The sequence below is a fragment of the Neoarius graeffei genome, chromosome 1 (genome assembly GCF_027579695.1).
Source record: "Neoarius graeffei isolate fNeoGra1 chromosome 1, fNeoGra1.pri, whole genome shotgun sequence".
NCBI lineage: Eukaryota > Metazoa > Chordata > Actinopteri > Siluriformes > Ariidae > Neoarius > Neoarius graeffei.
Window position 1 is genome coordinate 29,754,542 of NC_083569.1, and position 26,356 is coordinate 29,780,897.

A 26,356-nucleotide genomic window follows, 5' to 3' on the forward strand; every position below is an offset into this window, starting at 1 on the left:
CTTCTTGAGGCCCAGGCAAGAGCTAACACACGCGTGGTTTCTGTGCTGTAGCGGCTGCCACGTTCGCTTAACACGAGAACGGTCCCCGATTCGAAGCCGGGCGTAATCGGTGCTCGTTTTCTTGAACTTGGCGGCGAACAAATGTCGAGCTGCGATCTCTGCTCCGTCCGTGCCTTTTGGAACAGTCCCAAACCGAGACGCTGAAAAAGCTTCGCGTGTTTTCTGCTGTGCAGTGGTTTCCCCTTTCACCTGACAAGCGAATAGACGCTCCTGAGAAACCTGGCAGAGCCACGCTTTGCCTTTTGAGCTCTGCTTCCCTTAACGTCCAGTTATCGCCTTGCTAAAATCAGGTACCCTCGAAACAGCCAGAAAGACAGACCCTTAACGTGACCGGATTGCTTTCTGTAGCTTAGTGGTTGTCATGTTCTCCTAGGTGCAGACGACCGTCGGGACAAAACCTCGTTTGCACGGTTTCCCTGCCTCTCTGGTTTTCCATCAAGGTCCGTGACGGCTGCGTTAAAAACAAAATCGGGCACGATCTACATTTCTGTTGACTGTGGAAGCATGGACATTGCAATTCGTCACGGGGAGGCGGTGTTCTCAAATGCCACTTCGTTGCTCGTTTACGGAGTGAGGTCAGGTCAACAGGGCTGCACACGGCATCAGAACGCTGCAAAGTGGCATTGACTCTGGAATGCTTCATCATGTCTCAACGAGTATTTGCCGGCCAACATTCAGACACATTTGCTTATTGACTCTCAAAGCGTGACTGTGCAGTCCTCTGTTTGTGGAAAACATGCAAAGAAGCAGCTTGCCGCCAACGAAAGACAAGCACGCAGGCGCCCGTGTCCTTGAAGCACGCCCAGGTTTGCGCAAACCGATGCCATTCGACTGCATGCAACGCGAGCGGAAAGCAGAAGGAGCGGCCCTCAGTCACCTCCTTGGCAAGGCAGTGACGAGCAACCGAGCCGTTGCTGCCGTTTCCTCCCCGGGGGCCTGGCCACGCTCTCTGCCTTTCATCAGGGAAACGAAGCGTTAAAGGGTGTGCGTTGGCCGGGAATCGAACCCGGGTCAACTGCTTGGAAGGCAGCTATGCTAGCCACTATACCACCAACGCTGCGTGCCTGGCCTGGGGACAGATGCCTAAGTGCCATTGCTTCTGAACTTGAGGCCCAGGCAACAGCTGATCGGTCCAAGCGCTGAGGTTTCTGTAGTGTAGTGGTTATCACGTTCGTCTTACACACGAAAGGTCCCCGGTTCGAAACCGGGCAGAAACAGCGGTGGGTGGGTTTGTTTATTTATTTATTTTTTGAGTGACTGCTGAGCTGTGATCTCTGCTCTGACCGTGCCAACTACGGAAGTGTTTGCTTTTCACCAGCCAAGGTATGGACACATTTGCTGAACAAATCTTACACAGTGACTCTCCAGTTCTCTGTTTGTGGACAAATATACACCTGTCGCTTACTGCCAACGACAGGAAAACAGGCAGGAGCCCGTGTTGTTCACCGCTTCATGGGTCGAAGGTACGCAGAGGCAAACTGATGTCATTCAACCCTGCAAACAACTACTTACGTCGCTCGTGGAAAGCGGAAGGAACAGTCCTCAGTCATCTCCTTGGCCCGTCCAAACAAGGCATTTGATTTCTTCCCGTGATGTTGTTGCAGCGCTTTTCAGCGCTGATCCTCGTCACACTCGACCACCAGGTCATCTCTACGACGCCAAGGCCGTGCCCCTATCCTCGTGACAGTCGCTTAAGCGTGATCTGTGTTCTTCTTGAGGCCCAGGCAAGAGCTAACACACGCGTGGTTTCTGTGCTGTAGCGGCTGCCACGTTCGCTTAACACGAGAACGGTCCCCGATTCGAAGCCGGGCGTAATCGGTGCTCGTTTTCTTGAACTTGGCGGCGAACAAATGTCGAGCTGCGATCTCTGCTCCGTCCGTGCCTTTTGGAACAGTCCCAAACCGAGACGCTGAAAAAGCTTCGCGTGTTTTCTGCTGTGCAGTGGTTTCCCCTTTCACCTGACAAGCGAATAGACGCTCCTGAGAAACCTGGCAGAGCCACGCTTTGCCTTTTGAGCTCTGCTTCCCTTAACGTCCAGTTATCGCCTTGCTAAAATCAGGTACCCTCGAAACAGCCAGAAAGACAGACCCTTAACGTGACCGGATTGCTTTCTGTAGCTTAGTGGTTGTCATGTTCTCCTAGGTGCAGACGACCGTCGGGACAAAACCTCGTTTGCACGGTTTCCCTGCCTCTCTGGTTTTCCATCAAGGTCCGTGACGGCTGCGTTAAAAACAAAATCGGGCACGATCTACATTTCTGTTGACTGTGGAAGCATGGACATTGCAATTCGTCACGGGGAGGCGGTGTTCTCAAATGCCACTTCGTTGCTCGTTTACGGAGTGAGGTCAGGTCAACAGGGCTGCACACGGCATCAGAACGCTGCAAAGTGGCATTGACTCTGGAATGCTTCATCATGTCTCAACGAGTATTTGCCGGCCAACATTCAGACACATTTGCTTATTGACTCTCAAAGCGTGACTGTGCAGTCCTCTGTTTGTGGAAAACATGCAAAGAAGCAGCTTGCCGCCAACGAAAGACAAGCACGCAGGCGCCCGTGTCCTTGAAGCACGCCCAGGTTTGCGCAAACCGATGCCATTCGACTGCATGCAACGCGAGCGGAAAGCAGAAGGAGCGGCCCTCAGTCACCTCCTTGGCAAGGCAGTGACGAGCAACCGAGCCGTTGCTGCCGTTTCCTCCCGGGGGCCTGGCCACGCTCTCTGCCTTTCATCAGGGAAACGAAGCGTTAAAGGGTGTGCGTTGGCCGGGAATCGAACCCGGGTCAACTGCTTGGAAGGCAGCTATGCTAGCCACTATACCACCAACGCTGCGTGCCTGGCCTGGGGACAGATGCCTAAGTGCCATTGCTTCTGAACTTGAGGCCCAGGCAACAGCTGATCGGTCCAAGCGCTGAGGTTTCTGTAGTGTAGTGGTTATCACGTTCGTCTTACACACGAAAGGTCCCCGGTTCGAAACCGGGCAGAAACAGCGGTGGGTGGGTTTGTTTATTTATTTATTTTTTGAGTGACTGCTGAGCTGTGATCTCTGCTCTGACCGTGCCAACTACGGAAGTGTTTGCTTTTCACCAGCCAAGGTATGGACACATTTGCTGAACAAATCTTACACAGTGACTCTCCAGTTCTCTGTTTGTGGACAAATATACACCTGTCGCTTACTGCCAACGACAGGAAAACAGGCAGGAGCCCGTGTTGTTCACCGCTTCATGGGTCGAAGGTACGCAGAGGCAAACTGATGTCATTCAACCCTGCAAACAACTACTTACGTCGCTCGTGGAAAGCGGAAGGAACAGTCCTCAGTCATCTCCTTGGCCCGTCCAAACAAGGCATTTGATTTCTTCCCGTGATGTTGTTGCAGCGCTTTTCAGCGCTGATCCTCGTCACACTCGACCACCAGGTCATCTCTACGACGCCAAGGCCGTGCCCCTATCCTCGTGACAGTCGCTTAAGCGTGATCTGTGTTCTTCTTGAGGCCCAGGCAAGAGCTAACACACGCGTGGTTTCTGTGCTGTAGCGGCTGCCACGTTCGCTTAACACGAGAACGGTCCCCGATTCGAAGCCAGGCGGAATCGGTGCTGGTTTTCTTGAACTTGGCGGCGAACAAATGTCGAGCTGCGATCTCTGCTCCGTCCGTGCCTTTTGGAACAGTCCCAAACCGAGACGCTGAAAAAGCTTCGCGTGTTTTCTGCTGTGCAGTGGTTTCCCCTTTCACCTGACAAGCGAATAGACGCTCCTGAGAAACCTGGCAGAGCCACGCTTTGCCTTTTGAGCTCTGCTTCCCTTAACGTCCAGTTATCGCCTTGCTAAAATCAGGTACCCTCGAAACAGCCAGAAAGACAGACCCTTAACGTGACCGGATTGCTTTCTGTAGCTTAGTGGTTGTCATGTTCTCCTAGGTGCAGACGACCGTCGGGACAAAACCTCGTTTGCACGGTTTCCCTGCCTCTCTGGTTTTCCATCAAGGTCCGTGACGGCTGCGTTAAAAACAAAATCGGGCACGATCTACATTTCTGTTGACTGTGGAAGCATGGACATTGCAATTCGTCACGGGGAGGCGGTGTTCTCAAATGCCACTTCGTTGCTCGTTTACGGAGTGAGGTCAGGTCAACAGGGCTGCACACGGCATCAGAACGCTGCAAAGTGGCATTGACTCTGGAATGCTTCATCATGTCTCAACGAGTATTTGCCGGCCAACATTCAAACACATTTGCTTATTGACTCTCAAACCGTGACTGTGCAGTCCTCTGTTTGTGGAAAACATGCAACGAAGCAGCTTGCCGTCAACGAAAGACAAGCACGCAGGCGCCCGTGTCCTTGAAGCACACCCAGGTTTGCGCAAACCGATGCCATTCGACTGCATGCAACGCGAGCGGAAAGCAGAAGGAGCAGCCCTCAGTCACCTCCTTGGCAAGGCAGTGACGAGCAACCGATCCGTTGCTGCCGTTTCCTCCCGGGTGCCTGGCCACGATCTCTGCCTTTCATCAGAGAAACGAAGCGTTAAAGGGTGTGCGTTGGCCGGGAATCGAACCCAGGTCAACTGCTTGGAAGGCAGCTATGCTAGCCACTATACCACCAATGCTGCGTGCCTGGCCTGGGGACAGATGCCTAAGTGCCATTGCTTCTGAACTTGAGGCCCAGGCAACAGCTGATCGGTCCAAGTGCTGAGGTTTCTGTAGTGTAGTGGTTATCATGTTTGTCTAACATACGAAAGGTCCCTGGTTTGAAACCAGGCAGAAATAGTGATGGGTTCGTTTATTTATTTATTTTTTGAATATTCCGATCCAGTTGTGGTAGTGTACATGTATTCAGCGTCAACACACTGGAATGGACAGTCTGTGTCGAATGTATACTGTGCCTTAGAATGCTGATTTTTCAGCATCTTTTAAGGTCAATTATAGCAGGAGTGAGAGTATTAAAGAACACAGAAAATAACCACAGTAAGAAGTGGACTCATCAGGCTTTCAGCATGAACCATCATCAAACACAAACAGCAAAATCCCCAGTGTTGAATTCAGTGGCGTAGCCAGGATTTTTTACATGGGGTGGCCAAAGGGGGGCCAAGGATATACAGGGGGTGGCCATGCTGTGACTAAATAAAGGTGAGGTGAGGGGGTCCGGGGGTCCTTCCCCGGGAAATTTTGAATTAGCTAGATTTGAGTTCCTGTATTCTGATGTATCTGGTGGCATATCTGGTGCCTAACTCATGAACAAAACCCATGTGAGCCAAGAGGTCAGAAATTAATGTATTCATTTATTTATGTAACATAAAGCATCTGCAAAACAAAGAAACCATCCAACTTGTTTACTCTAGTTAAGCATCAGGATTTTAACGATCACTACTAAAATGCAGAAGTAAAAACTAAAAGATCACCTGGCCCAGGCACCTGGGAAGTAGTAAGGATATTAGTCAGGCTTGAATAAAGAGTGCTTTGCTCAGGAAAAGGAAAATACTTGTATACTTAACTCATACATACAACATATGTAAACACTTACAACACGTTGTGATATTGTCCATTGTAAGTACTGTACAAACTAAATGTGTTGAGTTACAAAATGTGTTTGTGTGTGTGTGCGCGTGCGTGTGTGTGAGTGAGTGCAAGTGTTACACTGATGTAACACATGACATAGATGAGGTGTAGTGCATGAGTGGTGTGTGTGTGTGTGAGAGACAGGGGGGAAAGTATGTGCACTGCATGTAGATATAGATGAGCTCTGTGTGCGTGAAGATATGTTACATGTAAATACAAAAATGAAGTGCATAAGTTGTGTGGGTGTGTGAGAGAGAGTGTATGTTCAGAGTGCATGAGTGTTGTGTGTGTTATACGTGAATATAGAAATGTAGTGCATGAGTGGTGTGTGTGTTGAGAGTGCACGAGTGTTGTGTATACCAGTGAGTGTGTTACATGTAAATATAGAAATGTAGTGCATCATGCATGAGTGGTGTGTGTGTGTGTGTAAGAGAGGGTGTGTGTTGAGAGTGCATGAGTTGTATCTTATAGTGAGTGAGAGAAAGACATAGTGTGTGTTAAGAGAGTGAAGTGTGTGTTCATATATGAGTGAGAGAGAGAGTGTTAAGACAGTGCATGAGTGTTACATTTAAATATAAAAATTTAGTGCATGAGTTGTGTGTCTGTGTTGAGAGTGTATGAATGTTACATGTAAATATAGAAATGTAGTGCACAAATTGTGTGTGTGTGTGTGTGTGTGTGAGAGATAGTGTGTTAAGAGATTGCATAAGTGTTGTGTATGAGTGAGTGTGTTACATGTAAATATAGAAATGTGGCGCATGAGAGGGGTAGGGGGACAGTGTGTGTTGAGAGAATGCATGAGTGTTGTGTATGTATGAGTGTGACAATTAATAATCAATGTGTACTCCCACCAGTAACACACAACATCTCACACACATTAATATAAACATCACACAACTTCTCTATATCTACTGTGTATCTAGTATCTATCTATGTGTGCACACAGCACAAATCCCACTGTAGCCGGATATCTATAAAGACACATATTTATCTATACGGTTGCATTTACATGTAAACGAAGGTTTCAGTCACTGAAAACGGATACTTTCGAAAACCCCAGGCAAAGTGGAGATTTCTGGAAACTCAGGAGATTTCTGGAAACTCTGAATTGTCTGAGGACAGAATTGTAACTGTATATCTACAAAGTGAGAACTTGAAGAAAGTATAAGAGATGAATAACTTGCCTCCCAAATTAATCGCACATTCACGTAGTTCGTAGGTTGTTGTGTTGTAGGACTAGAGCATGACTATCTGATACCACCTGCTGCTTGAACACGCGAAACGTTTATGTGCTACAGTAATATGCATCCCCGCAGAAACCAAATAGGTGGAACAAAAATCCAGCGGGCGGAACTAACATTTTGTGGGACATACCGGTTTTATAAATTTTATTGTCCAGCCCTGGGGTGGCCAGGGCGGGGCCAAGGCGTGCCCTGGGGTGGCCACGGCTCCTCCTGCCCCCCCCCGCTCCGCCCCTGGATATAGTCATAGAGAATTGATATCTGAAGAGTTGAAATAATAAGTAATATACAGTATATATATATATATATATATATATATATATATATATATATATATATGTGTGTGTGTGTGTGTGTGTGTGTGTGTGTGTGTGTGCGCGCGCGTGTGTGTGTATATATATATATATATATATATATATATATATATATATATATATATATAAGGAAGCTCGATAATCAATTTATATTGACTAAAGTAGAGGGGTGGGATTAAATAAGTTTTTACTTCAGCCCACTCCTTTTTGGACATGTAAACTCAAAACTGCTTAGTACGTCCTTGTTTGCAGGCACATGCACACATAGGGCTTTAGGGGTGCTTGAGCCCCTGCCCTTTTTGCCTCGAATTAAATATTGCCCTTTTAAAATAATAATAATAATAATAATCCTAATAATAAATAATACAGTCCTGTTAGAAGTTTAAAACAACGGCGGTACAAAAACAATAAACGGCTATCTACCAATGTTCTTGTAATCCGGGGTGGTTGTGTGCGCTGTAATCTGGGGTGGCTGTGTGCGCTGTAATCCGGGGTGGCTGTGTGCGCTGTAATCCGGGGTGGCTGTGTGCGCTGTAATCCGGGGTGGCTGTGTGCGCTGTAATCCGGGGTGGCTGTGTGCGCTGTAATCCGGGGTGGCTGTGTGCGCTGTAATCCGGGGTGGCTGTGTGCGCTGTAATCCGGGGTGGCTGTGTGCGCTGTAATCCGGGGTGGTTGTGTGCGCTGTAATCCGGGGTGGTTGTGTGCGCTGTAATCCGGGGTGGCTGTGTGCGCTGTAATCCGGGGTGGCTGTGTGCGCTGTCATCCGGGGTGGTTGTGTGCGCTGTCATCCGGGGTGGTTGTGTGCGCTGTAATCCGGGGTGGTTGTGTGCGCTGTAATCCGGGGTGGTTGTGTGCGCTGTAATCCGGGGTGGCTGTGTGCGCTGTAATCTGGGGTGGTTGTGTGCGCTGTAATCCGGGGTGGCTGTGTACGCTGTAATCCGGGGTGGCTGTGTGCATTGTAATCCGGGGTGGTTGTGTGCGCTGTAATCCGGGGTGGCTGTGTGCGCTGTAATCTGGGGTGGCTGTGTGCGCTGTAATGCAGGGTGGTTGTGTGCGCTGTAATCCGGGGTGGCTGTGTGCGCTGTAATCCGGGGTGGCTGTGTGCGTTGAGCTGCCGCTTCTCTGTCCATTGCTGCTCCGCTCGCGTGCGGCCAGAGAGAGGGCGCGCACGGACTGAGTGAGAGGGAAGAAGCCGCTGCGCGCGCTGCCACAATGATAACAGAGGAGGCGGACAGTGAGGCAGCTGGTACATGTGAGCTGTGGTCTAACAGTTAGCCCTTTCAAGCTGTATGGACATGACATCTGGGCGTTTGTAGGGTAGGGTGACCACCTGCTCATAAACCCAAGGGGGGAAAACGGGTATGTTTTTGAGGGACAATGTGGGACGGCACCGCGCCGGCCGCTGGAAGACTCACAGATAGTGGTTTACCCATTTCTAGCACATACTACCTTACATGGTATATCAATAATACCCTATTCTGCTGTTATTGGTGATGTATGGTCATGAACAGGCCACCAAATGTTTTTTTTTAAATAAACATTCATAATATTTTGACCATTCAATGACTTGACAGACACACTTCCACTTATTATTTACTGAAGCTACTCAATTTTATTTATTTTCCATTACAATTTATTCACTTTAAATCAATCATAATATAATATTGAGTCTGAGGCTTTGCAGTGCATCAGTACAGCAGGAATAGTGACAAGTCTCCATTTAGTTTTCAGTGGATTAACAGGAATTGTAGTGGCTCAGCACCACAGAAACAGTAGAAAAAAAGTCTCTTAACTCACAACCACAGCAAAAACTCTTCTGTGTTTGGGGACACCTTTAGGCCTTTGGGGACACGTTTAGGACTCACCAGCATCTGCATACATGTCAACCTTTGGTCAATCAAACCTGTATAGCCAACCTCCAAAATCCGTATTTCCCTTATAAAATCCGTATAAGATGCAAATTAAAATAATTTACCTAAAATTTGAATGATAATTAACAATGATATATCCCAGTTACTTTTTATTCAATATTAATAACAATAAACCTTCAGAATGAATACAAAGCTCCAATGTTCGACAAAAACACAAAGTGCCACTCTAATGTTCTGAATTGTACTCCATGACAGCTTTTTTAGCACTCTGCACCAATACCTCACTAGGCTGCAAGTCACAGCAAGTGTCTGTGTTGATCTTGCCGGAGTGCCCATTCAGAATCTTTTCAGTCACTAGTGAAAGTCGCTCAGATGGAAATACGCATTTCAAACAAAATACTTCCTGGTTGGCGGGATTCTTGCAATGCGGTGTGCGCATGATCAAAAGTGGAACGAAGTCTCGCTACCACAAGATAACGCGCGATTTCATAAGACTCTTTACTGGCTGTTTGTGCTTTCTGTGGCGTACAGTACGTTTGTAAATGTTATGCGCTCTTTTATCATCGTGGGAATTTATTATAGCTCTAAATAAATATTGAAGTTTTTTTAAAGAATCCGTATAACTTTATTTGTATGCCCGTATACTACGTTTATTGAATCAAATCCGTATAAAATACAGACATTCCGTATAGGTTGACATGTATGCATCTGAATGAAATAAGGAAGAGAGATAAGAGACAGAATTAAATTAATTTTTAATTTTTTTCACTGACGTTAGCTAGATAGCTAACGCAACACTGTTACATCCATTAATATAACTTTTAACTTTACCTTTGGTTGTTGTCTCTCATTGCTCATTCAGTGGTCTTCTGAGGACTTTCAAGCAATCTTTGACGGAGGCAGGGGCAAGCACGTCCGTGACGATGGCTTCTGCCTTTGTCCGACCACATGCCATCATCTTCGCAATGTCGGAGTCCTGATACATCGTTGCAGCTAGCTTTGTGCCACAATCTCCTGCCCGATATGATGTTGCGTGTTGGGCAGTGTGATACACACTCGTCACCTCTGCCGCAGTCACTTTGTCAGCTAGAGAGTCGTTTTTAGGTCGGAGGAAAGCATCCATAGATTTAGACGTTTCTTTCTGTTGCACACGTTTCTTGTGAGTCTCCGCGAGCCTGTGTCATTTCAGGGCTACTGACATTTGTGCGAGTAATTTAAGTCTCTGTAGTTTAATAATCTGCTTGTTAACTGACATGACCTGACCTGTTACTGTTCACAATCGATTGCCTCGGGCGTGCTTCGGTGTACATGCAAGTGTCATATATCGTCGGGAAGCTTACATTCTCCTCTTGTATATATAACTAGTCGTCGACCTCTTCCACAATGTGCTCAAATCAAATATGGGTTATGTTTCAGAAAAAAACAAAAACAAAAGCTTGTGAAAAATTTACTCAGAAGCCTATGCAAAGAAGAGAGGCTCTCTGATCTCCTTCTCCTCTCGATTGAAAAAGACATACCGATAAATCACAATGAGGTCATTAATATCTACAGGGACATGGCCCCCAGAAGGTTACTGCTTTAAGGCCCCTGGAATGTTAGGCTTCTACCTTATGAGAAGAAGGACTGATTTTTTTATCATTTTGTCCATTAGGCTATTTACTTATTTGTTCAAAGTTCAGGTTTCACTGTTCAATGTTAAATCTTTAACAATAAAAAAGCCTAATAATGCACCAGTGTTTTATTGCTTTGCATGTCTTCCAAGCCTATGATAATGTGAGTGACAATTTTGCTGACACAAAAGAAATGGCAATTGCATATCACTTTCACCAACACAGGACACATAGCTAAGTACTTACCTTCCTCTTAGTACGTTAATTTTAATTCTACATTTCCATATTTTGGAAAGGACCGGGGAAAAAAATAATGCACTTGCTGCCCTTTTTCTGACTTTGAGCCCCTGCCCCTCTATAATCCTGTGCACGTCCCTGCTTGTTTGTATTTTTGTCTTGTTTTCTTTTGTTTTGATATATTATTATTACCTATATTATTTAAGGTTTATTTTCTAATTTAGTGGCTTTTTACGTGTTCTTGTTGCAAATGCTGTTTTGTTTTTCTTGTTATCTGCTTATTTATTCATTGTTTGTTTACATGTTTGAAATAAACCATCGTTATCATCATCACTGCAACCGCACTTGCTAATTGACACGGTAGCCAAAAGTGCGGGCTGTTTTTGCGGCCACGCCCCCAGAGTGAATATTCATGAGCGAACTGGGCGTGGTGTTTCGCCCAGTGGAAACCTACAGTAACCCTTTGTGTACCGCGCACGGGGCGGGATTTTTTTTTCTTCAGTCAGAAATATTGGTAGGGACACGCCCACACCGCCCACACCCAATTCTACACCTGTGTTGTTGAGCATGGAGAAAACCAGAAAATAGGGAAAAAGTTAGGGCAGGCAAAATAAAGATTTTTTTTCTTTTTTTTTTTAAATACGGTAACCATTCCTAAATCTAGTATAATACCACATGAGCGTATAGAATAAAAGAACCAAATTCCTATTTTAATTCTCTACTGTAAAAAAAAATTTATTAACTTCACTTAAAGAGTGTCAAATAAGAATTAAAAAATCCTTTTTTTGAGCAAAGGCATTATTCCTGAAAATACTATAATATCAGGTTGATAGGAGCAAACCCCCATTCCAGCTCCCTGTTCTAAAAAAAAAATCTGCCTGATATAACATTTTCATTTACAGAACATATCAGATATTAAATTGATAAGAATAGATACCACGCTTGACCTTAACCAAAAGGCCGAAAAGCAATAACTTACGTTGAACTCGTTAACATTTCTCTCCCATACCGCCCACACCCAATTCTACACCTGTGTTGTTGAGCATGGAGAAAACCAAAAAATAGGGAAAAAAGTTAGGGCAGGCAAAATATTTTTTTTTCTTTTTTAAAATAAGGTAACCATTCCTAAATCTACTATAATACCATATGAATGTATACAATAAAAGGAACAAATTCTTATTTTTACTCTCTACTCTAAAAAAGCCATTAATCAACTTCATTTAAAGAGTGTGTTAAATAAGGAAAAAAAAAGCTTTCTCAAGAACAAAGATAGAGGTACTATAACATTAGATTGGTATATGAAAAGAGCAAACGCCAATCCCAGCTCCTTACTCTAAAAAAAAAAAAAACCTACTGGATATAACGCTCTCGTTTAAAGAACAAATCAAATATTAAATTGATTAGAATAGATACTACACTTGATCCTAATCAAAATGCAGAGAAATGATAATTTACTGTAGCTAATGGCTTTAAATATACCACTTCCACATATTAAAATCCAGAAAGGTAAACACAGCTAGACTCCGCCCCCAACAGCTGGATCCTTTTGAAGAGAGACATCATCTTTTGGGGCGTGTGGGAGATACTTTAATGCAAAATGATCAATAGTTCTAACATTTGTTGACTAGAAATGTTCAGCTCTGCCAGAGCAAAGCCTGCAAAAATATGCTGAACTCATTAACATTTCTCTCCACAGAAATCTTTAGTAAAAGGCGAAAGATTTATGCGTCAATGAAGAGAAACCTGAGCTGCACTTAACACTGGATCAGGTTAGTGACACTGGATTGGAGGTGCCTTTACAGCTTTATTAGCCATTGCACGCAGGCAGAGAAATGTCTGACCAACGAGCTTTTTTGAAAGAATGATAGATAGATAGATAGATAGATAGATAAGCAAGCGGGGTGGGGGGTGTTGAATTTTGAAAAGGAACAGTTGAGTGCTGTGTGATCTGTCCAATATCACGGATGTAGGCCTATAAATTAAATATGAAAACATCAGCTGGAGTTTGATTATTGACAGGAACGCTGTTGACCCCAGCAGTAAGTGCTTTCCATACCACATTTTTTATTGATAAATGAGGGCTATTGCGTCATCCTCGTTAGTATAGTGGACAGTATCTCTGCCTGTCACGCGGAAGACTGGGGCTTGATTCCCCGACAGGGAGGCTTTAAAAATTTATTAACTTGCACAGCACGGCAGGCCCGTAGCCAGCATTGGGGGGGATCTTTTTTCCCCCCAAAAGTGGACTTCATCTGGCCCCCTACTCCCGTACCCCCCAAATACACGAGCACACTTCAAATCTTCTAATTTAGACATTTTTTTATTCATTATAAGTTCTCTGTTGTCTAACTTATTATTGTTATCTTCCGACAACTGCTGTGACTTCATTGTCTGTCTCTGTTGCTCTCCTTCATTGTCTGTCTGTTGTTGCTCTCCTTCATTGTCTGTCTGTTGTTGCTCTCCTTCACTGTCTGTCTGTTGTTGCTCTCCTTCACTGTCTGTCTGTTGTTGCTCTCCTTCATTGTCTGTCTCTGTTGTTGCTCTCCTTCATTGTCTGTCTGTTGTTGCTCTCCTTCATTGTCTCTCTGTTGTTGCTCTCCTTCATTGTCTGTCTGTTGCTGCTCTCCCCTCCTCTGTCTGTCTGTTGTTGCTCTCCTTCATTGTCTGTCTGTTGTTGCTCTCCTTCATTGTCTGTCTGTTGCTGCTCTCCTTCATTGTCTGTCTGTTGCTGCTCTCCCCTCCTCTGTCTGTCTGTTGTTGCTCTCCTTCATTGTCTGTCTGTTGTTGCTCTCCTTCATTGTCTGTCTGTTGCTGCTCTCCTTCATTGTCTGTCTGTTGCTGCTCTCCCCTCCTCTGTCTGTCTGTTGTTGCTCTCCTTCATTGTCTGTCTGTTGTTGCTCTCCTTCATTGTCTGTCTCTGTTGCTGCTCTCCCCTCCTCTGTCTGTCTGTTGTTGCTCTCCTTCATTGTCTGTCTGTTGCTGCTCTCCTTCATTGTCTGTCTGTTGTTGCTCTCCTTCATTGTCTGTCTCTGTTGTTGCTCTCCTTCATTGTCTGTCTGTTGCTGCTCTCCTTCATTGTCTGTCTGTTGTTGCTCTCCTTCATTGTCTGTCTGTTGTTGCTCTCCTTCATTGTCTGTCTCTGTTGCTGCTCTCCCCTCCTCTGTCTGTCTGTTGTTGCTCTCCTTCATTGTCTGTCTGTTGTTGTCTGTCTCTGTTGCTCACTTCAGTGGTTGTTTATGGCATCAGAACACTCCTGATCTGCCCATGCTTTAGCATAAAAAACAACAATAATTTCTAATTGAGATAAATGTTTCAAGTAATCCTGAGATTGAAATAATATCGCACAGCCCTATAAGGACAATTGATTTAAAAATGCCCAAATGCAGCAACAGTGGGTGTTTTCACACACACTGGTCTGAACATTTTCATTTTTCAGCTAGTGCACACGTTTCTTTTCACTCTGATCCAAATGCCAAACCACTGACAGGGCGTCATGTTACCATGACAGGGCATCATGTTACCATGATGCCATGTTACCATGATGACTGAAAAACACATGCTCTTAAAGTCTCGCATTTTACTGTCTTCACACCACACCACAGCTCCGATTTCCCAAGCTGAAAAAAAAATAAAAGCAGCCCCAGGTTCGACGCTACTAGTACCTAGCCATCGAGCCACCTAACTCATCTCTGTGTGTGCGTGCCACTGACACACATAGACTGACGGACAGGCTGACGCTACCCCCCCACTGATCACTCTGACAGATCAATCTATCACTACTGTTGTAAACAAAAGAAAAACAAAGTCCTGCACTCAGCACCTTACCCATTTTGGCCCTTTTTTGGAACATGGCGCCAATATTTTGGGACAAAGTAGCAGCAGATTTCTTGCGTTTTCTGTCTTTATCTTCTTTTATAGAGGGCTACTGCGTGACGTCACCGTACCGCGAGATTGTGCTAGGGCGCCATATTGGAAGACCAAGTACATGCATACATACATACTCACAATATAAAACAAAGTACGAGCGAGAGTAAAGTGACATGATGGCTGATAATTTTGGTTATGTGAGTACATTACCAGCTGCAGAAAGGGCACGGTATGTGGAGAAACTGGCTGTGATTGATGGGTTTGACCCATATGATAAGACTCGGGGCAAGGGAGAATGGATTTTTTTATTTCATAATTTATTTTTAATTTACTATTTATCTGTTTTTATTTATATGTATTTGAATTATTTGGACATGGGGAAAAACTATATTTAAAATCCAAAGAGGGATGGAGGGAGGAAAATTAAAACAAAAGAAAGAAATGAAATATAGAGTAGAGTATATTTGATAAAATTAAGGATGTTTTTATTCAGTAAACATTTAAAAAAATGTTCTACAACACTCTAGCCTAGTGACTTACCAGTAACAAAATAGACTTGAAGTATTCAGATCCGCTCTGCATAAAGCAGCTAAATCCTCTCTCTGTCTCCTGGCAGAAAGCTCCTTGAACACCCTAACACAGCACAAAAGTTTACCATTGTAGGTTTTTGATGAACCAAGTGCCTCGTGGGTTCACATACCGCGCGCTGCCGTTATTTCCCCCAATCACGAGTTTGTTGGTCTTCCAATGTGGCGCAGGGTTTGTTTACTTCCGGTTTCGGGTGACGTCAGTGAAAGGGGTCTAATGGGGGCATTACCGCCACCCACTGGATTGGGGTGTAAAGCAGTCTGAACAAAACGTGTAAACATAAACATAGGAGAAATGAACCCGTTTTTCTAACTCGTCCTCACTTAGTCTACTTTTCTTTTTTGATTAGTCTGGATTTGATATTGTAAATTTAAATGTGAATCAATATATATTCATCGGACATGAACAAATGAATAAATCTTGAGGGGGCGTGTGTGTCCAGGGCACAGTGTCGCGGGGGAATTGAACGAACCCTCCGATCCCCCCTGGCTACGGGTCAGCAGGGGGATGGAATGGTTCACACTGTCACCTCACAGCAAGAAGGTTCTGGGTTTGAGCCCAGCGGCTGGTGGGGGCCTTTCTGTGTGGAGTTTGCATGTTCTCCCTGTGTCAGCTCTGGTTAACCCCACAGTTCAAAGACATGTAGTTCGGTTAATGTGGGGTGGTGTTGGGCTGAAGTGCCCTTGAGCATATGTATATAAAATGTGTGTGTGTATGAATAACCACATCTTGTGTCAATTAAATCTTATTAATAGTAACAGATCTAGATAAATCCAGTGACTATAGACCATACTTTAATATGCCTAAAGTCAATGTTAATGTCAATTATGACTATTATGAATTGCCAATGGTAGACCCTCTGATGATGTTCTTCTAATAATATTCTATTTCTAAGTCTAGTAAAAGTCAGACAAAAAAAAAAGTTTTCTGTGTTTTTAGCTTTTAGGTAAATATCAGAAAATTGAGTTAGCTAATTTAATGGATGCCCGCTAACATATCTTTGCGCATGGAGTGTTAGCAAACCTCCCTCGTGATAGTGAGAACTGGCAGCCTGGATTTTTCCATTGGCTCATGCGCTCGACCCCCAATCCAATGTTGCTTTGGTTGGCCAAAGTTATGAGGTTGCTGTGGGGTACTAAGACTAGACTAAATAACAAAATTAAATGATTCAGACATCCCTAGTCTCCCAGACACTCTGTGAGTCTCCCCAGGAGCATGTAGACAGAGACAGGAAAGGCAGGAGAAACTTGATCTAAGTCTTATTTGGAAAGTTGTAAATTAAATTGGAATGACTGGCTATTGCTGATATGTGGTTTGATGTTGTGACATGTAAGTAAGTTTAGCAAACAATTGATTTGACTGATGTAGATTTATGGTGTGAAATGTAAAGAACTGTTGTTAATATGTGAATTGATGGTGTGAGATGTAAACAAGTAATGCAAATAATAGTGTAGATTGATGAGATATAAATAACTATTGCTAATATGTGAATTGGTGATGTATATTGTGAATAAGTTTTACAAATTACAGTGTAGATTGATGGTGAAACATAGGCTTAATAAGTTACCAATATGTGCATTGATGTGAGATATAAATAAGTAGGCCATAAGCTGATAAAATATGTATTAAACTGATGGTGCAATAAATAAAAATGTTTTGAGAGATATTGACCACTGTGAGTGAAGAAGAGCTCCCCCTCCTTACAAAAGCCAATTTAACCACTGTCCGAACCAATGGATTTTTGACCAAAATGCTCTGAACGGATCAAACTTTGGTGCACGAACCAGAAGGGAACCCGTTCCCTGTTGGTGGAAAAGGGCTACGTGTCAGTCGGTGCAAAGTCTTGTCGGGTCCATATCTTGTCTGACCAGTAGAGGGAGCGCACATGAAATCACCACCAGTGTCTTGTGCTGACTTGGAAGAGGAGGGGCCAAAAATTATGCAAAACCCTGCTCGGACGCTTTGGCTGCCCTCACGGAGTGGCCTACACCCTTGCAGGGTTACATCTCAGTCAGGCAAAGAAGCTTATATTTACCTGGCAGGGGCAACACCATGATCAAGAAGGTGGTTTGTCCAAAGTGAGGCCCAGCCATTGTACTCAGGTTGCGCTGACCTTTGTGAATTCCTCAAATGCAGGAATCTCAACTGCATAATGTCTGGTAGTGGGGGACTGCGTTCACGCTCTCCCCTTTTGCCTAATTCTGTTGCAGTCAAAAATAGAGCTGTTTGTCTTTCTGAAGTTTTTCTTTTCTTTGTGTTCAGATGTTTTACATCAAGAGCTACTAGCTGCTTTAAATCTTTGAGGAGCCAGAAGGGTTATGCTCTTAAGGGTAACATGTGGAAAAAATCTCTCTGGTTCTGTGTATTGCTGGGTTTCTGAGCACTAGGAAACAGGTTTTGTTCAGGCTTCTTTTATCCTTAGCACCCAGATAGGGTTTCCATGAGTTTTGAGCAGAAAATGGTTGTTGAGGATGCACCGTGGACGGAGAGAATTTCACCGGGGTCATGCAGACCTTTGCGAATTCCTCAAATGCGGGAATATCGACTGCATCATTTCTGAAAGTGGGGGAATGCGTTCCTGCTCTCTCCTCTTTCCCATAACCCTGACAGAGTCAAAAATAGAGCTGGTGGCTTTTCGATCTATCTATCTATCTCCTTCCTTCCTTCTTTGCCCTCCCCTGACATTGTGTGCTGGAGTGCAAGTTGCACGATGTGTTTGAAGTCTTATGAAGACAAGTGGGCTCAGGGACCAAAGTGCAACATGTGGAGAAAATGTAGCTGGCTCTGCATGTTGCTGTTATTATCTGCTTGCACGGCTTTCCGACCACCAGGGAACGTGTTCTTGAACGGGTTTAGGTCAGGCTTCTGGGAACCTTGGCACAAGCAAGGGTCTCGATCAGGGGCATCACTAGGAATTAAGCTTTACTGGGGCACTGCACCCCCCCCAACACACACACAAAATGCCTCCCCGCACAATGCACCTTAAGGTTCCTGTCCCCAACCTATGCAAAGTGGATAATTCTCATGCTCTCGTGGATGAAGTTATGCGAGGAATAGGTCAACTAGACAGAAAACACATCCCAGTCCCCAAAAAAATTATTGTTGGCATTTGGGCTTTTAATGCATGCTGATGCTAAACATGTCACCTCAACTCTCACGATTCACGAACTTAGCTGGTTAGTTATGACTGACTAGCACATAGCCTACAACCTTAATCTTACCTCTCTCACCCTCCTCCTCATCTGTCACTGTTTCCCTGCCCCTGTCTCTGCTTCGTGAGAAGAATTGTCTGATATCCATCTGGAAAAGTAATTTAATATCATTTAATTTGATGTAGTTTAATGGGTTTGTTAGAATATGATTTGCTTAGTTTTGTTGCAAAAACTTCGCGCTACCTTAACTCATCCAGAGCCCATTCTCTGACTCATCCAAAGAGTAGACTTATCTCTCCAGTAGGCTAAATGGACTCATGGCACATCGCACGCACGCTATGTTTACAGTGAGAATCTCCCAGACCAATCAGAAAATTAGTTAGAAAGAAGAGGCGATAGAAGTTTGAAACACACTCTGTCCTACAACTTACAGTAGATAAATGATCTGCCAAAGAAACTAGTTTGTTACAAAAATCTTTCAACATTTTCTTACTGGGGCACAGCTGATTTTTACTGGGGCATGTGCCCCAGTAAAAAAGGCCTAGTGATGCCCTTGGTCTCCATGAGTTTTCAACAGAAATTTGTCATCAAGAATGCGTCATCGACAGAAGGCATTGCACAGTGCACAGCAGAAGTAAACAGTAGTCCGGAGATGGTGGATCGCATTGCTTGCCCGCAAGCTTTGTTCTGTTACTTCTTCCCTGGTTGTCAGAAAGCTGTGTGAGCAGAACGAAAACACCAGCAACATGCGGAGCCAGGTACATTTTCTCCACACACTGCGCTTTGGTGCCTGAGCCTCCTTGTCTTCATAAGGCTTGCAGACATAGCAGATATTTGCTTTCTTCCAAAATACAAGCACAGACCAACTAGTAATCATAAGAAGATGTAGAAACTTATCCTAAATTAAAAACATGCCCTCTGATGTCGTCACGGTTCACACCAGGAAAAAAACAAAAAACAAAATGGCTATCCGGAAGGGGACCGACTTTACAGGTTCCGAACCCAGAGATTAAATTGGGCGGAGCCCTCCGGAGCTCAGCTCTGCCTCCTCGCCTCGGCAGTACAGCCAGCAGGAGCTGAGCTCCCTCTGCTTCAGTGTTTATTATAATATAATACTTTTATTCATTTTCATCTATTCTAAAAGCACCATCAATATGAGAGTTCGTCAATAATGATTTAGACAACAAAAGAAATAAGCTAAAGTGAATTACACCCATCAATTTTTAAAAAAACATTTTCATTGGAATTATCATTGAATGCGCATGCGCTGCGAGAATGTGTGACATCACACAGCGTCATCATACGTTTAATGTTAACGTTAATGGACTTCAGCTCGAGAAACTGGCGACACTGTTTTCTATCAGTCCGTCATACTTTATATTTTATGAGGATTTGTGTCGTACGAAGTTGTAACTATCTGCTAAACACGATGCCTTAGCAAAGTAGACAGAGGTAAGTCATGGTTCTTTTGTTTATTTTGTCTTTAGTTGAGAAACTTTCTCAGGCAAAATATACTAGTGCAGCAGATGACATAAGTAGCGTTAGCTAACACTGACAGACAGGATGCTAGTCGAAAAATTCACGCATCCATTTGCTGAAGTTCAGATCTTTTTTTGTCTGTAGTTCTGTCATATTTTATCTTCATTTACTAAGTTGTAGTTGTTTTCTGTGTTTTTAGCTTTTAGGTAAATATCAGAAAATTGAGTTAGCTAATTTAATGGATGCCTTCAGTGGTCGACCTGAACTGCTGGCGACATGGATTTCTCTTGGCTGCATCGTTCTGAAAGTGCTTGTTTCATGAAAGGTACATCAGAAAATACAGTACCTGGTTTTCTGTGTGTGCTGTGCTCAATTACACTGTAAAGTTGGCTAATAAAGAAAAAATTGGTTCAAAAAATGCTTTTTTGCATCTGAATCCTGTTCCAAAATTCACTAAAAGCTTGCCCGCCATTATTAGATCGCAGCGATTTACAGCTTGGCGGCGCTGCACGCTTGATGTTATTTGCACCAGTACCTTCTTTTGTTTCCACACGGACTCTAATATTCTCCTCAGTGGCAAGAATTCTTGATACTGATTCTTTTGAAAAAGACACGAAAGCGCTTCAAATTCGTCCTCAATCTTTGTTTTTTTGTTTGAGGATGATTTTGAGCCGATAGCCGAGCAAGCAGACTCAAAAGAGAACCCATCTTCATCTGGGTCACACCAGATAGTGAGATTATAAAGAAGTTCCCTTCTATAACTTTGTGCCACATTGTCAAAATTTGCAACAGACCCCTTGCACTGATCTCACACTTACATTAGCAACCGTTACTGCCCTTATCCTGGGGGACAAGTGAACTTTGTTTACATACTGAAGGCAAACAATATTGAAGATGTCAGATGTCTGCAGTTTGAAGAAAGCTACCACTAGAAAAGCTGTACTACCAGATTGCTTGGATAATCTAAGTCAGAGAGAAGCAAAGGATAGATACAGACAGAATTTAGCTTATTTATGCTTATGATGTGTGCAAAATTGCTTGAAATTATTGGAGTGACGATGTCCATTTTTGGCCTAGGTTTACCTACATGGATGTTGGAATGTACCTTCTCACTGCATTTTCTCTGTTTTAATAATTTTTTTTTAAAAACCTATCGTTTACTGAAAGAGAAGGGCAGGGAGGATTGAGAATCCATCAGCTGTGGTTTGTTTACACCCGATATGAAAACTGGTAGCGTACTAGCCAACAAAAGTAAGATTCAGAGACATTATCACTAACTCTTTATAGGCTCCAGTGAGAATTGAACTCACAACCCCTGGTTTACTAGACCAGTGCTCTCACCACTGAGCTATGGAGCCTTAATGCTTTTGCAGCTCCTGAAGATTGGGGCAACAGCAGAAACTTGAAGACCCTGCACTGAGCCCCAAAACAGCCCCCAGAAACTGCTGTAAAGTCACTCACAACTTTAGTTCCTAGCTGCAGTTAGCTTCTGTTTACTATTTGTCTCGCAAAAAATGGACACGCATTTTAAATAATGCAGTGTGTCAATTGTAGAGTGGGCTGTGGGCTGTGCATTCTGGCTACTTTCTCATCTGAGCTAACAAAACCACTGGACAGGCCAAGACCTCAAGAGACAAACCATAAGCACCATGAGTGACCTCACCACACTGTCCTGCACATATGCTGGATCAGTTTGGCGTGTCCACTGGTATCGACAAAAGCCTGGATCAAGACCAGATTTTCTGATGCTGTTTGATGAAGTCACTGAAAGTGTCACCAAGGCTCAACTGCCTCGTTCACAATTTTCCATAAAACTTGATAAAACGAGTAAGAAAGTGGATCTGCTCATCTCCTCTGCTGCAGTGACAGACTCTGCACTGTACTACTGCGCTCTGGGGCCCACAGTGACAGGAAACCCAACTACACTGTACAAAAAGCACTACACATGACTGGAACAGAGTCGTGCTTTTCTCACAAGATGGAGCTCTTTATATGTTCACATGCACATTCTAACTGCCTGTATGTCAATTCGCTTTCGGATGATCAACCATCATTTTTGTCCTGATTATAAACTGTTAATGTTTAATTTGGATTTAGACCTAAATACTAATCCTCACCTCTAACTTCTTAAAAATACTAATGATTAGTCAAAACTTTGCTTTTTTTTAATTATTTACTTCATTAACAATAATTATGTGCAAAATATATTCGTTGCCACCATATAGCCTTTAAAATTGTTCTTGAAGTTGTAGCACAGTAATGATCCACTGAAAGCCTCGCAGTGTTTCTCACACACAGGTGAGACTTGCATGCTCCAGATATACTGATGATGCCCCAAGGATAATTTTTTTCTGATTTAAAAAAAAAAAATCACATTTTATTTATTAATTGATTCTGCAGAAACGTCTTCATTCTTTTTTGTTGGTGGATGCAAGAAAAAGAGAGCTGAGAGAGAAGGGGCAGAGCAACAGCAACACTAACTGAGAGAAGAAACTGGTAAAGATTCTCCTTTCCTCTTCATGTTTGGATGTTAATTACCCATTAACATACATGTCAACCTTTGGTCAATCAAACCTGTATAACCAACCTCCAAAATCCGTATTTCCCTTATAAAATCCGTATAAGATGCAAATTAAAATAATTTACCTAAAATTTGAATGATAATTAACAATGATAATGGCACTGGTCTCCTAAGCCAGGGACTATGGGTTCGAGTCCCATTTGGGGTGTGTGGTCAGCAGAGTGGCGCAGCGGGAGCGTGCTGGGCCCCTAACCCAGAGGCCAATGGATCGAAACCATCCTCTGCTAGCTGGTGGTCTTTTTACTCCAACGTTTTCCAGAAGACAGCTATTGCAGGCTCCAGACCCACAGAAAGTGAGAGGTCAGCAGCGGGAGCGTGCCGGGCCCGGAGGTCGATGGATCGAAACCATCTTCTGTCGAGTCTGCCAAATTTTACTCCAATGTTTTCCGTGACCCAGTGATTGTGGGTTTGAGACCCGTGTGGGGTGTGCAGAGTGGCGCACCGGAAGCGCGCTGGGCCCAGAGCCCAGACGCCGACACAGTCTGCTGCTCTTTCTAGCCACTTTTCTTCCCAAAATTCCCAGCAGAGGCAATAAACGTCATCTATCTGTCTTACTAGAAATTTGGTGGCTGGCCTCAAAAATTGTCCATCAGGAGGCCTGATTTTCAGTGCTCTGTCACTAGTTTGCCATTGGTCAGTGCTTTGTATCACGCAGACAGGCACATAGGCATTATGGGAGTGAAATAAGGCCCACTGCATCTACCAATTGTTGTCACAGTATGTTACCCATGTGTACGACTCACAGATCAGATCTCTTTGGGCAGCAAAGATCCTGGTCAGTGAATCAGGAAAAATCAGAGTGATTTCATGGTTTTCTAACTTTTTTCCACATGTTCTTCTTAAGCACAAGACATAAAACGTAATTAATCAAGTGCCCTGAATTGTACACATACAGTCGTTCATTTTCTGTACCCATGAGCTATCTCAGGGGTAACCCAGACACATTAACACCTCTGGGCTATTCAGAGTTTTCTCTTGACCTTCTCTAGGTCTAGAGACTGGGGCAGGAACCCGGAGCACCCGGTGCCAATCCTCACAGGCACGAAGAGAGCATGCATGCTCCAGGCATAAAGGCTGCCGGTCACCCACTAGGCTCAAGCCCAGACCCTGCTCGGTGTGAGTTGACACTGCTAACCACCGCAACATTATGCGGCCTATGTAAATTCAGTACAAAGCTGTGCTTTCCAGTGTAAAATTGGTTGGCTACGACTGGCAGTGTACATGCTTCCAAAGAAAAGTCTACTTACTTAAGTCGGGGTAAAATGCCTTGTGAGCAATTTGTGACTGGAATGAGGACGTGCTGACATTAAAGTCGGATGTTGCAAGCGTTTGACTTTGGTGCAGACCCAGCAAATTATTTCAAACTGAGCAAACACAAAAGAAGTTTCTGTCACGGAGATGAGAGACGGCCGAGGAACGAGCCTAGCTATTTTTGAGTGGCTGCCCTTTTTCATCTGGTCATGGCAGACCCCAGTAGCCTAATGGATAAGGCACTGGTCTCCTAAGCCAGGGACTGTGGGTTTGAGTCCCAGCTGGCGTGTGAGGTCAGCAGAGTGGCGCAGCGGGAGCGTTCTGGGCCCATAATCCCATAACCTAGAGGCCGATGGATCGAAACCATCCTCTGCTAGCTGGTGGTCTTTTTACTCAAATGTTTTCCAGAAGACAGCTATTGCAGGCGAGGAGTGAGCAAGGAGATGTTCTGATTATTTAACAGATTGTCAGCTACACAAGAAATCCTGCCTCAGCCAGCCCCAGGATGTTTGTGCGCCGCCACCAGCCTTCCATCCCCTGCCCCTGTGGTTTGAGGAAGTGCATGCCAAGGATGGTTTCGGCCGTGGACCTCCACTGTGCATTTGGGTGTGTTCCACTTCATGAGGCGGTTCGCTGACGGTCTCACCACAGAACACCATCCACTGTATGGTACGTTCTGTTCTAAATTGTCAAGCACAATTTTTGAGTGGGACAAGCAGGATATCTGTCATCTGAAGGAGGCCAAGCAGGCAGAGCTGAAGAAGAAACATCCTGGCTATGAGCCAACAGATGCTCAGGTGTTGGCAACCATCAGCACAAGTGAGCTAGCGAGGCACTGCCGCAGGAGAACCCGAGGGGTAGAAGAGACCTGTGCACTCATCAAAAGTCTGCTTGACTCCATGTGGCAGCTGGTGGACAGCACTGGACTGCACCTCATCAATCACAAGAGCATGCCTCGAGTGTGGGAGATACAGCAGAAACACCTTGCCTGCATCCAGGATCCACCAGGAGTGCAACTGTACACCAACATTGGGTCAGGGGTGGAGAAAGGGGACAAGACACTTGACACTATTTTTTCCTCTTTTTCTCTTCTTTTCCCCCTTCTTTCCCCCATTTTCTTATTTTTCTTTTTTCTTTTCTCCCCCCCTTCTTACAGTCCATTATGCCCCTCGCCTGGCCGGGAAGGCAGCTATGCCAGCCACTATACCACCAACGCTGCAGGCCTACCCTGGGGACACATGCCTAAGTGCCATTGCTTCTGTATTTGAGGCCCAGGCAACAGCTGATTGGCCCAAGAGCTGAGGTTTCTGTAGTGTAGTGGTTATCACATTCGTCTCACCCGTGAAAAGTCCCCGGTTCGAAACCGGGCAGAAACAGCGGTGGGTTGGTTTATTTATTTATTCATTTTTTGAGCGACTGCTGAGCTGTGATCTCTGCTCTGACCATGCCAACTACAGAAGCAAGTGTTTGCTTTTCACCAGCTAAGGTATGGACACATTTACTGAACAAATCTTACACAGTGACTCTCCAGTTCTCTGTTTGTGGACAAACATACACCTGTCGCTTGTTGCCAATGAAAGGAAAACACACAGGAGCCTGTGTTGTTCACGGCTTCATGGGTCGACCGTGCGCAGGAGCAAACTGATGTCATTCAAACCTGCAAACAACTACTTATGGTACGTTGCTCGTGGAAAGCGGAAGGAACAGTCCTCAGTCACCTCCTTGGCCCGTCCAAACAAGGCATTCGATTTCTTACCGTGATGTTGTTGCAGCGCTTTTCGATGCTGAACCTCGTCACACTCGACCACCAGCTCATCTCTACGATGGCAAGGCCGTGCCCCTATTCTCGTGACAATTGTTTAAGTGTGACCCGCGTTCTTCTTGAGGCCCAGGCAAGAGCTAACACACGCGTGGTTTCTGTATTGTATTGGTTACCACGTTCGCTTAACACGAGAGCAGTCCGCAATTCGAAACCAGGCAGAAACGGTGCTGGTTTTCTTGAACTTGGCAGCGAACAAATGTCGAGCTGCCGTCTCTGCTCCGTCCATGCCTTTTGGAACAATCCCAGACCGAGACGCTGAAAAAGCTTTGCGTGTTTTCTGCTGTGCAGTGGTTTCCCCTTGCACCTACAGTAACAAGCGAATAGACACTCCTGAGAAACCTCGCAGAGCCATGCTTTGCCTTTTGAGCTCTGCTTTCGTTAATGTCCAGTTATCGCCTTGCTAAAATCAGGTACTCTCGAAACAGCCAGAAAGACAGACCCTTAATGTGACCGGATTGCTTTCTGTGGATTAGTGGTTGTCATGTTCTCCTACGTGCAGATGACCGTCGGGACAAAACCTCATTTGAACGGTTTCCCTGCCTCTCTGGTTTTCCGTCAAGGTCCGTGACGGCTGCTTTAAAAACAAAATCGAGCATTAAATCTACATTTCTGTTGACTGTGGAAGCATGGACATTGCAATTGGTCACAAGGAGGTGGTGTTCTCAAATACCACTTGGTTGCTCGTTTACAGAGTGAGGTCAGGTCAACAGGGCTGCACACGGCATCAGAACGCTGCAAAGT

The 26,356-nt window shown here is 44.6% G+C and overlaps 1 protein-coding gene, 10 non-coding genes and 2 pseudogenes across 11 annotated transcripts in view; 5 read left to right on the forward strand and 8 right to left on the reverse strand.

The window, feature by feature from the left end:
* Positions 1 to 10,013, reverse strand: part of LOC132884612 (carbamoyl-phosphate synthase [ammonia], mitochondrial-like) — a 28,136-nt gene extending 18,123 nt beyond the window's left edge. The window contains exon 1 of the mRNA XM_060918459.1: positions 9,906 to 10,013. Coding sequence (XP_060774442.1) covers positions 9,906 to 10,013 — 108 coding nt within the window. The remainder of the gene's footprint in view (positions 1 to 9,905) is intronic.
* trnag-ucc (transfer RNA glycine (anticodon UCC)) lies at positions 1,046 to 1,117 on the reverse strand. Its single transcript has one exon. It is a non-coding gene; the product is annotated as a tRNA-Gly (tRNA).
* On the forward strand, positions 1,205 to 1,277 carry trnav-uac (transfer RNA valine (anticodon UAC)). Its single transcript has one exon. It is a non-coding gene; the product is annotated as a tRNA-Val (tRNA).
* On the reverse strand, positions 2,814 to 2,885 carry trnag-ucc (transfer RNA glycine (anticodon UCC)). Its single transcript has one exon. It is a non-coding gene; the product is annotated as a tRNA-Gly (tRNA).
* On the forward strand, positions 2,973 to 3,045 carry trnav-uac (transfer RNA valine (anticodon UAC)). The gene has a single exon. It is a non-coding gene; the product is annotated as a tRNA-Val (tRNA).
* Positions 4,582 to 4,653, reverse strand: trnag-ucc (transfer RNA glycine (anticodon UCC)). Its single transcript has one exon. It is a non-coding gene; the product is annotated as a tRNA-Gly (tRNA).
* Positions 4,741 to 4,813, forward strand: trnav-aac (transfer RNA valine (anticodon AAC)). Its single transcript has one exon. It is a non-coding gene; the product is annotated as a tRNA-Val (tRNA).
* Positions 10,014 to 11,668: 1,655 nt separating the features above from the next.
* Positions 11,669 to 11,847, reverse strand: LOC132898283 (U2 spliceosomal RNA; annotated as a pseudogene).
* A 275-nt stretch (positions 11,848 to 12,122) lies between these two features.
* LOC132898411 (U2 spliceosomal RNA) lies at positions 12,123 to 12,323 on the reverse strand (annotated as a pseudogene).
* Positions 12,324 to 12,511: 188 nt separating this feature from the next.
* Positions 12,512 to 12,626, reverse strand: LOC132895538 (U5 spliceosomal RNA). The gene has a single exon (XR_009655765.1). It is a non-coding gene; the product is annotated as a U5 spliceosomal RNA (small nuclear RNA).
* A 4,731-nt stretch (positions 12,627 to 17,357) lies between these two features.
* Positions 17,358 to 17,521, forward strand: LOC132896555 (U1 spliceosomal RNA). Its single transcript, XR_009656083.1, has one exon. It is a non-coding gene; the product is annotated as a U1 spliceosomal RNA (small nuclear RNA).
* Positions 17,522 to 21,246: 3,725 nt separating this feature from the next.
* Positions 21,247 to 21,319, reverse strand: trnat-agu (transfer RNA threonine (anticodon AGU)). Its single transcript has one exon. It is a non-coding gene; the product is annotated as a tRNA-Thr (tRNA).
* A 3,777-nt stretch (positions 21,320 to 25,096) lies between these two features.
* trnav-cac (transfer RNA valine (anticodon CAC)) lies at positions 25,097 to 25,169 on the forward strand. The gene has a single exon. It is a non-coding gene; the product is annotated as a tRNA-Val (tRNA).
* The last annotated feature ends 1,187 nt before the right edge of the window (positions 25,170 to 26,356 follow it).